At 42.2% G+C, this 14,589-nt stretch overlaps 1 protein-coding gene across 3 annotated transcripts in view; it reads left to right on the top strand.

Moving 5' to 3' along the window:
* Positions 1-7,395: 7,395 nt before the first annotated feature.
* SCARA3 (scavenger receptor class A member 3) overlaps positions 7,396-14,589 on the top strand; it is a 22,196-nt gene continuing 15,002 nt past the window's right edge. Inside the window, exons 1-3 of one of the 3 annotated variants that reach the window (XM_014589638.2) lie at positions 7,396-7,455; positions 7,546-7,644; positions 8,976-9,095. In XM_014589638.2, the coding sequence (XP_014445124.1) occupies positions 7,617-7,644; positions 8,976-9,095 (148 nt within the window). In that variant the 5' untranslated portion in view covers positions 7,396-7,455; positions 7,546-7,616. Of the gene's footprint in view, positions 7,456-7,545; positions 7,645-8,975; positions 9,096-14,016; positions 14,089-14,589 lie in introns of those variants that run through there. The other 2 variants (XM_014589639.2, XM_014589640.2) reach the window with 2 other exon arrangements.

Here is a 14,589-nt window from a genome sequence, read left to right as displayed (position 1 = left end):
ACTGAGTCCATTCAGAGCTGCCTTCGCTTACCAAGTGCTCCTTCCCAATGTTGTGTCTTGGCTCCTAAGTTGATCACAGTGGTCAGAACAGTATTTGGTAAATGAGGTTGCAGGTGCTCACAGGTCCAAGGATGAAATTAAAGATGCTTCATTGGTCATTGGCAGGAGCCACTGAAGCTGTGTGCTGTCATAGGTCTGGCCCTTTGCATTTCTACACACCGACCTTGAGTTGCAGAAGCAAGATTTCTTAGCACTTTGTAGAACCTTTGCTCAATATCTCGAGTGGTAGTAGGTATGGTACAAAGATGTCTGAGTCCAAATCTTGACTCTACCATTACATTCTGTGCACCATTAAGCAATATCCTTAAGTTCTCTGAACCTGAGTCTTTTCGTCCATAAAAGTAATACTTTAAACTATAAAGTTTATAAGATTGTTGTGAAGATTGCCTTGAGGCAAGACCAGCACTTAGTCACATTGAAAAACAAAGAGAAGAAAAACAAGACTTGGAACTTCGACTTCTAGTATTACTGACTTAAAATATTCTTGGGCTATAAAGTGTAGGTACTATATAAATGACAAATGCTAAGTCAGTAGCCAAAGTTGAAAGAAAACAAGGGAATTCCCTAAAGAAAAAAAAAAAAAAAGGAAAAAGAAGGGAAGGGAAATAGAACGGGGAAAAAATTCAATTTAAGAGTAGAAACCTGGTGGGTAAACCAGCCATAGGGGGTATGAGGAACATTAGGAGCTTAGTCTTGGGTGCATGAAGAGATGGGTGGGAGATAAGGCTGTGAGTGCCAAGTACTGGGGGGAGGGCAGCTGGACCAAAGACTCCCCCAGCATAAAATCAGGGGCCCTAGAAGGTGCCCCTCCCAGGCTGCTGCCACACTATGTGATGCTAGGACAGCCCCAGTTCTTTTTGATTGATGACAGTCTTCCTACTGATTGGCCAGTGCCATGCCAATTGCAGTAAAAATTATTGACATGTGGACCAGCAGGTGATTTAGAGGTTAAATTGCTGGAGTTCACATGGTTGGCTGTGGAGTTCTAGTCTTGAACTCGGTGGCTTGAAAATCATGCTGGGTGCATGTATGTGAGTGCCCAAAATTCCAAGAGGAGACTGGAGAAGGGACTGTGACATGGCCATCCCCCTCAGAGGGTGAATTCTCACTTTTCCTCTCTCTCACTGCCCCCCTCTCTCTCTATGGCAACTGCATGCACCTTATAGCACCAAAAAAAAAAAAAGGGGGGGGGGTGGGAAAGCCGTCTACCTGAGAGCTGAAAAGGAAACCTAGTATCTCCAGAGACTCCAGGCAAGGAGAAAAGGGCTGTGCTGATAAACACAAGTTTGCTCTCGTGAGGGTTTTTTGGGATTCCAGTTTCTGTACTATGCTCACAGAGGCCAATTCAGTCTGAGAAATCGAACTGTGGTGGTCTCAGATTGGTAGCTCTCCTAACTTCTGGCAAATATCCAGGAAATCCCTTCTGAAGAGTCTTGAACACAGAGTTCTCATCATTTATCCTCAAGACCCACGATGAAACGTGTTCTGATAAAGACCACATCTGTAAAGAAAAATCAACAGCTTAGCAGAAGAATCAGCTAAGGTTAGAGGGAAACAAATTCATGGAAAGGAATGCCCAGTAAACATTTGAAAATGTCCAATCTCAGTCATTTTTAAATGGGTAAAATGGAGTTTCTTTGATGTAAATTCATGAAACATTTATTTGAAGGGAGTAAGTATTAGGATCAAGGTATATTTATAGTCCATGGGGTAGAAGCATAATTTGCATGCCCTTTATCAATGGTGATTTTTTTAATTTGTTTGCAGAACATTAAGATATTCTTACAATCTGATCCAGTAAATTCACTTTTTAGAATTGTCTTAAGAAAATCCTGTAAGTGCATAGTATGTTATGTACAAGGATTTTCACTGTAATATTGTTCATGCACACACATGTATATGCATATGCACATACACACGCAGCCACATAATTTTTCTGAAGCATGGGGTAGGTAATGTATATCATGATACTTTATCTTTAAATATTTCAGAGTGCATTTGTTAAGAATAGAAATATAACCAAGGTTATGCACTTTACAGATTTACTTTGATATTTTATCTACCATCCATATTCCAGTTTTATCAACTGACTGAATGAATTTATTCTCTATTGATTTCTTTTTTCCCTCTAAGACAGGATCCAGTGTTCAGTTGAGTGTTGAATTTAGATGTCATGTCTTTTTCACATTTCGTTGTCTTTTACGGCTCTGATATTTTTGAAAAATACAGCCCTCTCCCCACTCTCAAAATATTTTTTTACTATATTTCAAAAAATTTTTTAAATTTATTTATTGAGAGAGAAAGAGAGAAAGACAAGCGCTCTCCACAGGGTTTCATGATGTAATCCTGCCCCAGTCTGTGCAGCCAGCTAGGATCATGGGATATGCATGCCTGGCATGTATAGGTGGACCTGGGAACTGAACCCTCGATCTTCCATATGGATCCAGCATCACTGAAGTAGCACATTACTTCTGCACCACCAAGCAGGCCTCCTCCCTTTTTTTTGATAGAATAATCCTCAATTTGTGTTTTTCTCCTGTTTCTTCATATTAGATTTGGGTTGTGTGCTTATTCTTTTTTTTTTTTTTTTGAGAGGTTTTTACTATAGGGCATGTGCACTCTCCAGACAGACAAAGACAGAGAGACAGAAAGCAAGAAGTCACCCCCCAGGGGGAATGGCCACGCCGCAATCCCTTCTCCTCTCGGGATCTTGGGCACGCACGCGCATGCGCCCGGCGTGAATTTTAAGCCGTCGGGTCCGGAACACGAACAGCGGTCAACTACGTGAGAGTCCAGCGACATAGCCATTACGCTAACTGCTGGTCCCTTGTGTGCTTATTCTTATAGTCAGTGATGGTGAGTACAACCCAGGCTTTCACATCTGCAGCCGTCCAATGTCCACCTGTCCCTCTTAGGTGACATTAATTTTGATCATCTGGTTTTGCTAGTGTATAATTACTGTTTTTTCAATAGACATTTTCTATCTTACCTATCAAAGAAAGAAAGAGTAGAGCAAAAATTAACAGTACATACCATAACGTGATGTTCTTTGTTGAAAATGGTAAATATGGTACTAACCTTGATTTGATTATCGGACACTGATGCATACTTTGAAAATCCCTATTATTCCCCACAAAGATGTTCAACAATTAAATACAAATAAGGAAGTGTAAAATAAAATAAATAATTACTGTTTACCTCCTTTCCTACCCCCTCCTCTCTTGCTCCTAATAAGGAGTCTGTGAGGAGACACCTTAAAACCATGTATAGGAGCCAGCAGGTCGCATGGTGGGTAAGGGCACTGGACTCCCACATGGCCAACAATGGTTCGAGTCCTGGACCTGGTAACCTGCTTTCTCACTTTCCTCCCTCTCTCACTCTGTCCTCTGGACAAATTAAAATAAATAAATAAATAAATAAATAAATAAATAAAGTTAAATAAGATAATTTTTTTTTTAAAAAAAGGCTGTGTATATGTTCTGTCCCTCATTAAAATGTTCCCCCAAAACACCATCCACCAAGGATTCATTTTGCAAGCTATGATGGCTGCAAAATGCTGATTTCCCAACTCTAGCCCTACCGTAGGAAAGAGCCCTCCTTTCATTTTCTTCCACTTACTGTACCTATCATCAGTGTGGACTTATGAACCCCTTCTTTCCAGTGGTTGTAACTGCATTGTTTACCTAATTATTCTGGAACTCAAATCATCCCAGATTCGGCCAGAGGGAACATCTTCAAGCTGCTTTCTGTCTTCGTAATGTGCCCTTGACATTGTTTTTGAGCACTTCCTTGCTCAATAACAAGATATTCCAAGTTCATTTCCACCTACTCCATCCCAGCTCCAGAATCATATTTCTCTAAGAGCCCCGTTCTTTCGGTGGGAATGGTATTAGAGACCATGGTGTGTGTCGCCAGGGGTGCTTATTGCTATTGCAGTGTCTTTGTTTCTGAAGCTTCAGTAAACGGAGCTATATGTGTACACATACCAATAAATTAGATGCATATTGATGTGCATAAATAAGAGTATTTTAGACATTTTTAGTTTGTATCAATACTTCTCATTTCAGTCCATCTCCAAGGATTTGTTTTTTGTTTTTGTTTTCTTTTTGTCTTTCCCATTTTATATTTCTTTCTCCCTGTCTTTTCGTAATTGCCAAAGGGGACCTGTATTGGCCAGAGAAAGAGAGGGAGAAAGTACCTCCAGTGGGGCATGATCACATCACATTGCTTCTTTGCATTTCTTCAACTTGGAATTTGGGGCATGCACTCACAAGTGCCTGTTATGTTTTCAAGCCACTAGGGCCAAGATTTAAACTACAGTCAGCCTGGTGAGATCTGGCTGCTAATGCACTGTCCTTAACTACTGTGAAATGGAGCAGGCCCTCAGTATGCTTATTCATTTGAAACACAACTAGGTTTATTTGGTCCCAATTTTTTTTTCTGTTTTATTGACTACATTTTATTATTATTATTATTATTATTATTTGGATAGAGGGTATACAAACTCACTGGAGAGAAACAGAGAGGAGATAAGACCTTCCCATGAGGGAGGGTCATGCCACAATCTCTTCTCCATTTTTCCTTTCAGGATTTTGAGCATGCATGCACACATGCCCAGCGTGTTTTTCAAGCCATTGGGACCATGCAGTTGGCAGTGAGATATCCAGCTGCATCAACCACCGTGCCACTAGCTGGTCCTTTGTTTAATTTTTAAATATGTGAATATTAACATGGTTCTGAAAGCCAAACTGTCCAAAAAGTTATACTTGAAGAAGTGCTTCTTCCTGTGACCTTCTCAGTCCTTGTAGAAAGCAACTTCACTGTTTTTTTTTCTTCATATACCTGTTAGCAAAAACCTCTTAAAAATAATAAATAAATAAAAACATACCTGTTTAGATATGTGTATGTTTTTTGTTTGTTTGTTTTGAGAGGTTTTTGCTATAGGGTGCGTGCGCTTGCCAGAAAGACAGAGAGAGACAGACAGAAAGCGAGAAATCACCCCCCAGGGGGGATGGCCATGCTACAATCCCTTTTCCTCCATTCTCCCCACCAGATCTTGCGCACACAGTCACACGCGCCTGGCGTGAGTTTAGGCTACCAGGTCCAGGACTCGAACCACGATCAACCACATGGGAGTCCAGTGACGTAGCCATTACACCAACTGCTAGTCCCAATGTGTATGTTTTTAATTGCTACATCTTTTTTTTTTTTTTTTTACAAAAAATGTAACATACTATATATTCTTTTTTGTACTTCACCCTTTCTATATAATATCTGCTGGAAATCACTCCATATCTGTTAATAGAGATTTCCATTTTTGTTTTTGAAGCTGCACCAAGCTCCATCATGGGAGTACATTTTATGTCATATTTAAGCAATCTCCTGTGCTCATACATTTAGATAGTTCCCAGTTCTTGCAACCACAAATAACTCTTCAGTGAATAACCTTGTCCACTGTATTTTCATATTGCTGGAGATGTTTATTCTGGATCATTTCACAGACATGTAATTGCTGTATCAAAAGGTAAACACATATGCTGAATTCTCCTCTGTAAGGTTTGGATGATTCTGTGTCTCCACCCCAGATCCTCTCCATAGCCTTTGTCAACAGAGCCCTCCACATTTTTGCCAATTGGATGGATGAGAAATGTTACCACAGTGTGGTTTTTAAATTGCATTTATCTTATGAGTAAAATTAAATGCCTTTTTATCTGTTTAAGAATCATCTTTGCTATCTTTTCATAAATTGTTCAGGGCTATTACTCACTTTTCTAAAATATCTTTAAAAAGTCTTTATAAATTTGGCATATTAACCCTTTATTTATATATTGTGAATGTTTACTTGCAATTTGTCATTTGCCTTTTAACTGCTTCTGGTGATGTTTTTTCCCCATTCAAAAGTATGTTTGTTATATTGTCAAGCAGTTAAATACAATTGTTCCTTGGTATTCATGGGACATTGGGTCCAGGACCCTCCTGTGGATACCAAAATCTGCCGGTTGTCAAGCCCTTTATACAAAATGCCATAATATTTGCATATAATCTCCATATATTCTCCTGTACACTTTAAATCATCTCTAGATTATTTATAAAACCTAATATAGGGGCTGGCAGGTGGCATGGCGGTTTTGATGTTGGACTCCCACATGGCTGACTGCGGTGTGAGTTCCGGACCTGGTGACTTGTTTTCTCATTTGCCCTCTCTCTCTCTTTGTTTCTCTCTGTTAAAAAAAAAAATAGTGATGATAAATAAAATTAAGTAAATAACTTTTTAAAAGCTAATATGATGTAAATGGTATGTAAATAGTTGTTATACTATATTACTTTTTATCATTACATTGTTTTTAAAATAATTATTTTATTTTAATTGTATTTATTTTTACCTTTAAAAAAAAATGTTGTAGGGCGTGTGCACTCACCAGAGAGAGACACAGAAAGAGAGTGCAAAAGTGAGAAAGCGAGTCACCAGATCCAGGATTTGAACCATAGTCGACCACGTAAGATTCTTAACCACCACACTGGCCCCTTATATTGATTTTGTTGTTGTTGTTTTATTGAACATTTTCAATCTGAGGCTGGTTGAATCCACAGATGCAAATCTAGAGGATACAGAGGGTTGACTGTGTACTGACATTTTCTTTAAATGCCTCTGGATCTGGAAGCATAGTTGTTTTTTGTTTGTTTGTTTGTTTGTTTTTGTTTTTGTTTATAACCCTCTGTGTAGATATCTCCCAAGCAATTTTGGTTTCATCATCAGTTTGCATCCTCTACTTCCCAGAACAAAAGCCCTAGTGAGCTCAATCCAGACCATCTCTCATTTTTTAAACACCCCCTTGAGGATTTGGCTTATTCTGCCATATTTTAGGCATCTTCCTTGCTCTTAAAAGGCCAGGTCCTACATGGCAGAAGAGGTGATAGGTCTCTGGGAATGAGAGCAATGTTTTGAATGAAAAAACGCATCATTCAGGTCTCAGTGTGAAAACCAGGTCTGGACCATTTGGTATCCTCCCACCTCCCACTTCCTCTTCTCTGCAGCCCCGCAGCTGGGCTAGGCACAGATTCTCAATGGAGACTGTGCTGGGGCCAAATTCAGCCTTTTCTCTGGAAAAGAGGAATTCTTCTTAGGTTTCTATGTATCAGAGTGTAAGAACCCAGATCGGGAACCAGCTTTTACTGATTCTTACTCCACACCCAGGGGTCTGAGCAGGGTGTGGCTAGAGTAGGTGGCTGAGCAGGCTCTGTTTTCCTGCTGGTGGGAGATAGGGAGACAGCCTTACCTAGAGGGCAGAGATCCCAGTTCCTAACCCAATTCTTACCTCTACTCCTTGGCATACAGTCAGGTCGTCTGGAGCTCAAGTGGACTGACTTGGACAACTGGGCCTGGGTGCACATAAGGTGGGGTGACTGGTTTGGGAAGGGCAGCTGGACAAGAATGATGTAGCTCAGGGTCCAAGTGCGGGTCTGATGGGTCTGGTTCCATCACAGTGAGGTCGGCCGGTGGTGACGGAGATGCGCTGTGCGTTACAGAAGAGGAACTGGCTGGAGAAGACGAGGACATGTCGTCCTTCCCATGCGCCCAGGAGGGTAAGGGCTCTGGGGGCTACCCTGGTCTCCTCTCTGAGCTGAGAGCTCCTTGCCCCCAGCCTCAGGCTGCCTCCTGGAGGGTGATAGGCAGACTTATATGTCCCTGGACTATGCAGTTCGGGTGGAGAAGAGTTTAACATAAGTGCATTCTGTCCCCAGGGTTCCTCCTGAGACCTGCCAGGGACCTCTGCCATCTCCCCAGAGCTTGTCTTCTAGCTGATCCTGAATTGTCCCTTTCATCCTATCCCATGCCACCTGAGCACATGCTTTTGGAATAGTGCCACTCAGTGGGTTTCCATGTAGATGACAGCTGTTGATCTTCACCATGGCCATACATTGTAATCACTCAGGGATGCCTGAGACCAACCCTCAGAAATTCTGATTTATTTTGGTCTGGACTGCAAACACAGCCTTAGGATTTTTAAACACTCCTGGTACTCATCATGTGTGGCCACAGTTAAATTCAATTTAGGAGTTTCACAGCTACTGCATCCCTGCTGGGGCCCTGCCCTGATTCCCAGGTTCCCTCCTTCCTCCTTACTAGCCACCCAGCTGTGCACTGCAACCACTGACTTCCAGAACTACTGATTATCTGCAAAATCTGAGAACTGGTGGCCAATCTCTTGGTTTACCCCATATTGAGAAGTTCCTATTAACGGGACTTTCTGTGCTAAAACCCAGAAGGTCCTGGGAAATCTGGGACAAGTTAGTCACCCAAGACTGACTCCCATGTGTGGATTACCAGCAGGGCCAATGTAGAGGGTGTCTCCTCACCCCATAGGCTGAATAAAGATGCCACACAGAGAGAATGATGTTAGTGGTGATGTGTTCTTTGAAGACCTTGACTATGTCTCCTCTCTTTTTGGAGAGGTTTTTTTTTAATTTTATTTTTATTTATTTATTTATTTATTTTGCTATAGGGTGCGTGCGCTCACCAGACAGAGAGAGAGAGACAGAAAGCAAGAAATCACCCCCCAGGGGGGATGGCCATGCCGCAGTCCCTTCTCCTCCATTCTCCTCTTGGTATCTTGGGCACGCACACACACGCGCCCGGCGTGAGTTTTAAGCCACCAGGTCCGGGACGCGAACCGCAGTCGACTACATGGGAGTCCAGCGATATAACCATTACGCTAACTGCTGGTTCCGTGTCTCCTCTCTTCATGTAAGCTCTTGGACCGAGAGAACAGTGGTAGGATGAGCAGAACTTGAGAACAGAGAACACCTCCCCATCTGAGCCTGGTTTGAACTATGATGAGGCAGGCTAGAGGAGGAATGTGGAACTGACCCATCTGCTCCAGCCTAAGCCACTGCTCTCCTCTGTCCCCCAACAGGCCGGCCGGGGCCCCACTGCAGCCGCTGCCAGAAGAACCTGTCTTTGCACACATCGGTGCGAATTCTTTACCTCTTCCTAGCCCTGCTCCTGGTGGCCGTGGCCGTGCTGGCCTCCCTGGGTGAGTCCAGAGCTTTTCCATCCCAGTCTGCAGGAGGGTATCTGGTTAGGGATCTGACACCAAAAACCATCCTGCAAAGATGAGCATTGACTCCCTCTCAGGGCCCAGAACCAGCATCTTTCTGGCTTACAGTTGTTTTTTTTCTTTTCTAAAGAGAGATTTTTGCTATAGGGCACATGTGCTCGCTAGAGAGACAGAGACAGACAGAGAGACAGAAAGTGAGAAATCACCCCCCACACACATGGGATGGCCATGCTGCATTCTTTTTTCCTCCATTCTCCTCTCAGGATTTTTGGCGCGCGCACACACACACACACACACACACACACACACACTCGCCTGCTGCAAGTTTTAAGCCGCCGGGTCCAGGATTCAAACTACAGTCAACTATGTAGGAGTCCAGGATTCAAACCACAGTCTACTACATAGGAGTCCAGCAACATAAGCATTATGCCATCTGTTGGTCCTGGGATTTTTTTTTCAAGAGTATTTTTTTTTCCCCAAGAGAGTGACAGTGTACCCCAACAAAGTCCGAACACTGCTATCCACCTGGCCTTCAGCTAGATCTGGCTCAAGAGTATAGTCTGCCCAGAGTACTCAAAAAGGTCTTCTGACTCAAACCAGGAGCCTTCCCATGTGGGACTGTCTCAGACCTTTGTATTTCACCACTGTGCCACCATCTGGACCCCCAACTCGGGAATCTTAATGCCTAATTAAAACTGTGAACTAAAACTGGCTCTGAATTTCTGGCCAAGAATTAGCTGCATAGCCTTGATCAAGACACTCCCATCTAAGTTCTTCCCATTGGTAGAATGAGACCATAGGGCTAGATTGGTGGTTCTGTTTCAGCTCCATGTTCAAATCACCTGTTAGCTTTGGGAAATATTGATGCATGGGCCCAACAGGGATAATAGAATTAATTCAGTGTTTCCCAGCTTTTCAGATGATTCTATTGTGCATCCAGGGTTGAGATCACTGGATCAGGTGACTCCTGGGCCCCTTCCATGGTCAACGTGAGTTGTTTTCAAGGTGAGGTTGGATGCCCACTTACAGCAAGATCACCTCCAGTATTTGTTTAACTGCAAATTCCCGAGTTTCACTTGATCTACTACTTAGAGTTCTACAGGTGAGGTCCAAGGAGCTGAAGTTTGGTGCTTCTCATACTTAGTACATATGGCAGCTGACCCAGGCTATGGAATAGCCTGATTCAGGAAACACCTACTTTCGAGTTGCTAACGGTTTATGAGAACCTAATTAAAATAAATATGGCAGCTTCTCGTTTTCATCCTACTCCACTCTCAGCTTCAGACTTTGAAACTCCAAGGTCCAGGAGGATCTTTCTTTCCAATCTACTCAATATTAGAGACAGGCTAGAAGTAGGGAGAAGCTAGTTCCTGACCCCAAAAGTGAGCCTTCTGTGAGGGGTCCCTGAGCCTGCCTGGAGATACTCAGTAACCAGACTTCTCGGCTTCAAGGCCGAGACAATTTAGTCATCTTCTGGTAATCCTGTAGGCCTTAAGTAATCCAACCCAAGTTCTCAACTTTTGCATATTAGAATTCTTGGAGAACATTTACAGATACGAATGCCAGTCTTTCTCTCCTCTCCCCACCCTTCCAGGCACCACACTCCAGATGAATTAAATCGTAATCTCTGGGTGGGACCCACGCCTCAGTCTATTGAAGCTCCCCAGGGGATTCCCACGGCCAACCAAGGTGGTCCTCAAACCACCAATTTCAGAACTTCCCAGCTCCTCACTAACCCCCTGTTCAGCTCCATTCCCTCTCTGCTAAATTGCTTCACAGGCTTTGACCTTTCAGAAAGTGGCCAAAATACTGGACCAGAAGAGAAGAGTTAAGGTCCACCAATCAAAGGCAGCAAACTGGCTAGGGAGAACTTGTAAAGTTCCTGGTCAGCACTGTTGGGACCTCAGTTCACAGCACCTGAGCAACCTGGACCTGTTAATAAAACTTCAATAACCACAAACTCGAGCTCAGAGATGCGCACAGATGCCAAAGCGTTTCAGAAGGGATGGACAGTGTGTCAGGCATTATCACATACATCATGTCCATGAATCACCTCAATAGGCCCTCAGATGAGGACTGGTCCTTAGAGGGCACAGGTCTGGGAAGGTGACATGATGCCCCCAAGATCCAGAATGAATGGACAGAGTTCCAGAAGAATTGGTTATGGGACCAGCAGATGGTATAATGGTTACATTGCTGAACTCCCACATGGTTGATGATGGTTCAAGTCCCAGACCCAGAAGCTTGAAACTCACACCAAATGCTTGTGTGTGTGTGTGTGCCTGAAATCTTGAAAGGATAATGGAGGAATAGGGATTGCAGCATGACCATCCCCCCAAGGGGTGACTTCTCACTTTGTTTCTCTCTCTCTTGCATCCTCTCTCTCTCTCTCTCTCTCTCTCTCTCTCTCTGTCTTTACAGCCAACATATGTGCCCTATAGCAAAAAAATCTAAGAAACAAAACAGAAAACAAAAAAAGAAGAATTGGTGGTGAGGAATGTGCGTGTTTGAGAAATTGATTGGGATCTTTAGAGTTTCTTTTTCTTGTCTCCAGCTTGGGTAGGCTAAGTCCCTAGAAAACTGCAGGCACCATCCTGGTTCACTTGGTAGGTGTTCAATAAAATTTGTTGAATGACTACAGACTTAAGACTGTATATGTGTGTGACTAGTCCTAGTCAATGTTTTATAGTCAGGATTATGAACAAAGTCCACAGGGTTGACCAAAATCGGTCTTCTCCTTGGTCGACACCAAAACCTACTATAAGGGGACAGCAAGTAGTGTAGTAGTTAAGGCGCTAGACTCCCACGTGGCTGACCACAGTCTGAGCCCCAAACCAGCGACTTGAAAGTCACACCAAGTCCTTGTACATGCATGCCCAAAATCCCAAGAGGAGAATGGAGTAGAGAGATTGCCATCTGGCCATCCCCCCAGTGGGCTGATTTCTCACTTTCTGTCTCTCTCTGTCTCTGGCAAGCACACATGCACCCTATAGCAAAAATCCCTCCAAAAGCAAGGAAAAAAAAAAAGAAAGAAAAGAAAACCCACTATATTCATTTAATCAATTTTTTTGCATATGTTCTGTAGGCAAGGAACATGATTAGGACTGAGCACTATTCTGCTTACTAAAATACAGATCCTGCTTTTATTGGGTTTGTAATCTAGATCAGGGCTTGACAAGTTTCTTCTGTAAAGAGCTAGCAGTATATATTTTAGGCTTTGCAGGTCACATATGACCTTAAACACAACCTGACTGGCTGTTGCAGAGCAAAAGTAGCCATATATATTGTGTAAATAAATAGAATGGCTGTGTTCCAATAAAATAGGCCTTGGGCTATTTAAAACTTTATTTTAAAATATGAGTAATGCTTGATCCTAGAAACACTCTTTTTTTTTTCTATATGACAGTTGTGTATATACTGTGATTCTTTTAGGAGAAATTGCTAAAAGTAAAAATAATTTCCCAAACTCTCATCTATAGTGGTAGTCTCTGAACTTTTACACTATGTCTCCCATTATAAAAAATTGATTTAAAATGCATCCAAAAATTAGATGTATTAAGGTATGGATAAAAAAGATGGAAGTATATAAAATAAAGTGAACACGGTATAGTAAAATACTAATTACAGAATCTAGGTGATAGGCACACACGATTTACTGTAGGAGTCTTTAGATTATTTTTCTTATTTGAAAATGTTTAGAATTAAATGTTGGAAAAGAAATTGCTGATTGACTTACACTTCCAAAATAGACCAAATAAATGTAATTTATTGACACATTACATTTGTATACTCTCCAGTATATAGTGTACATCATAAAACACAATTTTAAAGGCTAAAGAAAGAAACCAACAAGGAGAGTGGAGGTTAAGGCAGCTGGGTCCCACATGGCCAACAACGGTTTGGGGCAGCAGCTTGAAAATCACACCAGGCAGGCACATGTGTGTGCATGCCCAAAATCCCTAGAGGAGAATGGATGAGAAAGGATTGCTGTGTGACTATCCCCCACTTTACCTCTCTCTGTCTCTTTCCAGCAAGCACATACACCCTATGGGGAAAAAAAAAAAAAAAAAAAAAACTAACAAAAGAAAAGGGAAAAGGCTGATAGAAAAAAGTAAGGTGTAAAAAGTAAGGAAAGTAGCTAAACAAACAAATGAATAGAATTACACATTGTAAAATGTTCCACAAGGAAATGAATGGAGTGAATTATGTGGAGTGAATATTTGACTGTTGGCTTGGAAGCAGACTTTCTGAAGCATCAGAACAGTAATTGAAGTCATCTGATCTCTCTGTACCTCCTTCTGTACCCAGATTCTTAATCAGAGAGTCTCAAATGGAATAGTAGCTACTGTAAGCTGTTAAGTTGCCAGTCTAATATAACAGTGTATGATTATTCCTAGGCTCTGACAATTTTGTGTTATTAATTAAGTAAATCTTTTGACAACTCTGAGATCTACAGTGTTAATGAGAGCGTAGAAATTTCAAATAATTTGAAATCAAGAGATTTGAAGCTGATAAGAGTCTTGGAAGTCATCTGGCTATATATTTTATTTATTTATTTAAAAAAATTGTTTTAGAGGTTTTTACCTTAGGGCACATGCACTCACTGAAGAGCGAAAGAGAGACAGAGACAGCGAGAGGATAAGTGAGCAATCACCCCCCTGAGGGGGGTGGCCATGCTGCAATCCTTTCTCCTCAATTCTCTTGGGATCTTGGGCACACACGAACATGTGCCTGGCATAACTTTCAAGCTATTGAGTTCGGGCCTCAAACTGAGGTTGGCCATGTGAGTGTCCAGCAACATAATCACTATGCCATCTGCCGGCCTCTATATTTTTAATTTTATAGATGACTAAATTGAGCTCTGAGGGGGCCAGACAATGGTGCTACAGTGTAAAGGGACATCCTGCAAAGTTTGACCCACATGGGAAGGTTCTACGGTTACATCTGGAAACGTTCCTGAGTGCTCCAGGTACACACATACCCATGACCCAGGGTAGGCTAAGGCTGTGGTTAGTTTGTGACATCAGAACCTTGTGAGGGGTGCTGTCTCTCTCTCTTTCTTTTGTGTACAGAAGTAATAGATAAATAACTTTAATAAAATTGAGCTCTGGAAAGGTTGACTTGCCCCAAATCACCCAAGTCTGATATAAATCCGGGACTAGAAGCTATGTACTTTCTCTTGGCAGTACTGGCTCCATCCCTCTGTTCTTGACATTCAGAGGATCTGTGAGAAACATCTTTTCAGCCCTCAGTCAGATGTGTGCTTTCCTCTCACTACACGCATCTGATGGAGGAGGCCAGGTGTCCTGCTGCTCTAGAGTATAAACTGGCATGACCTTTACGGAGGATCAGTGTGGCAGCTTGTATCAAGGATTCAAAAACGTTAATGCTCTTGGGCTCAAACATTTTTACTTTTAGCAATTTCTCCTAAAAGAATCACAGTATATACACAACTGTCATATAGAAAGAG

Source organism: Tupaia chinensis, unplaced genomic scaffold, assembly GCF_000334495.1.
Source record: "Tupaia chinensis unplaced genomic scaffold, TupChi_1.0 Scaffold000366_1, whole genome shotgun sequence".
Taxonomy (NCBI): domain Eukaryota; kingdom Metazoa; phylum Chordata; class Mammalia; order Scandentia; family Tupaiidae; genus Tupaia; species Tupaia belangeri.
Note: the sequence above shows the minus strand (reverse complement) of the source record. Positions and strands in the feature narration are given on the sequence as shown.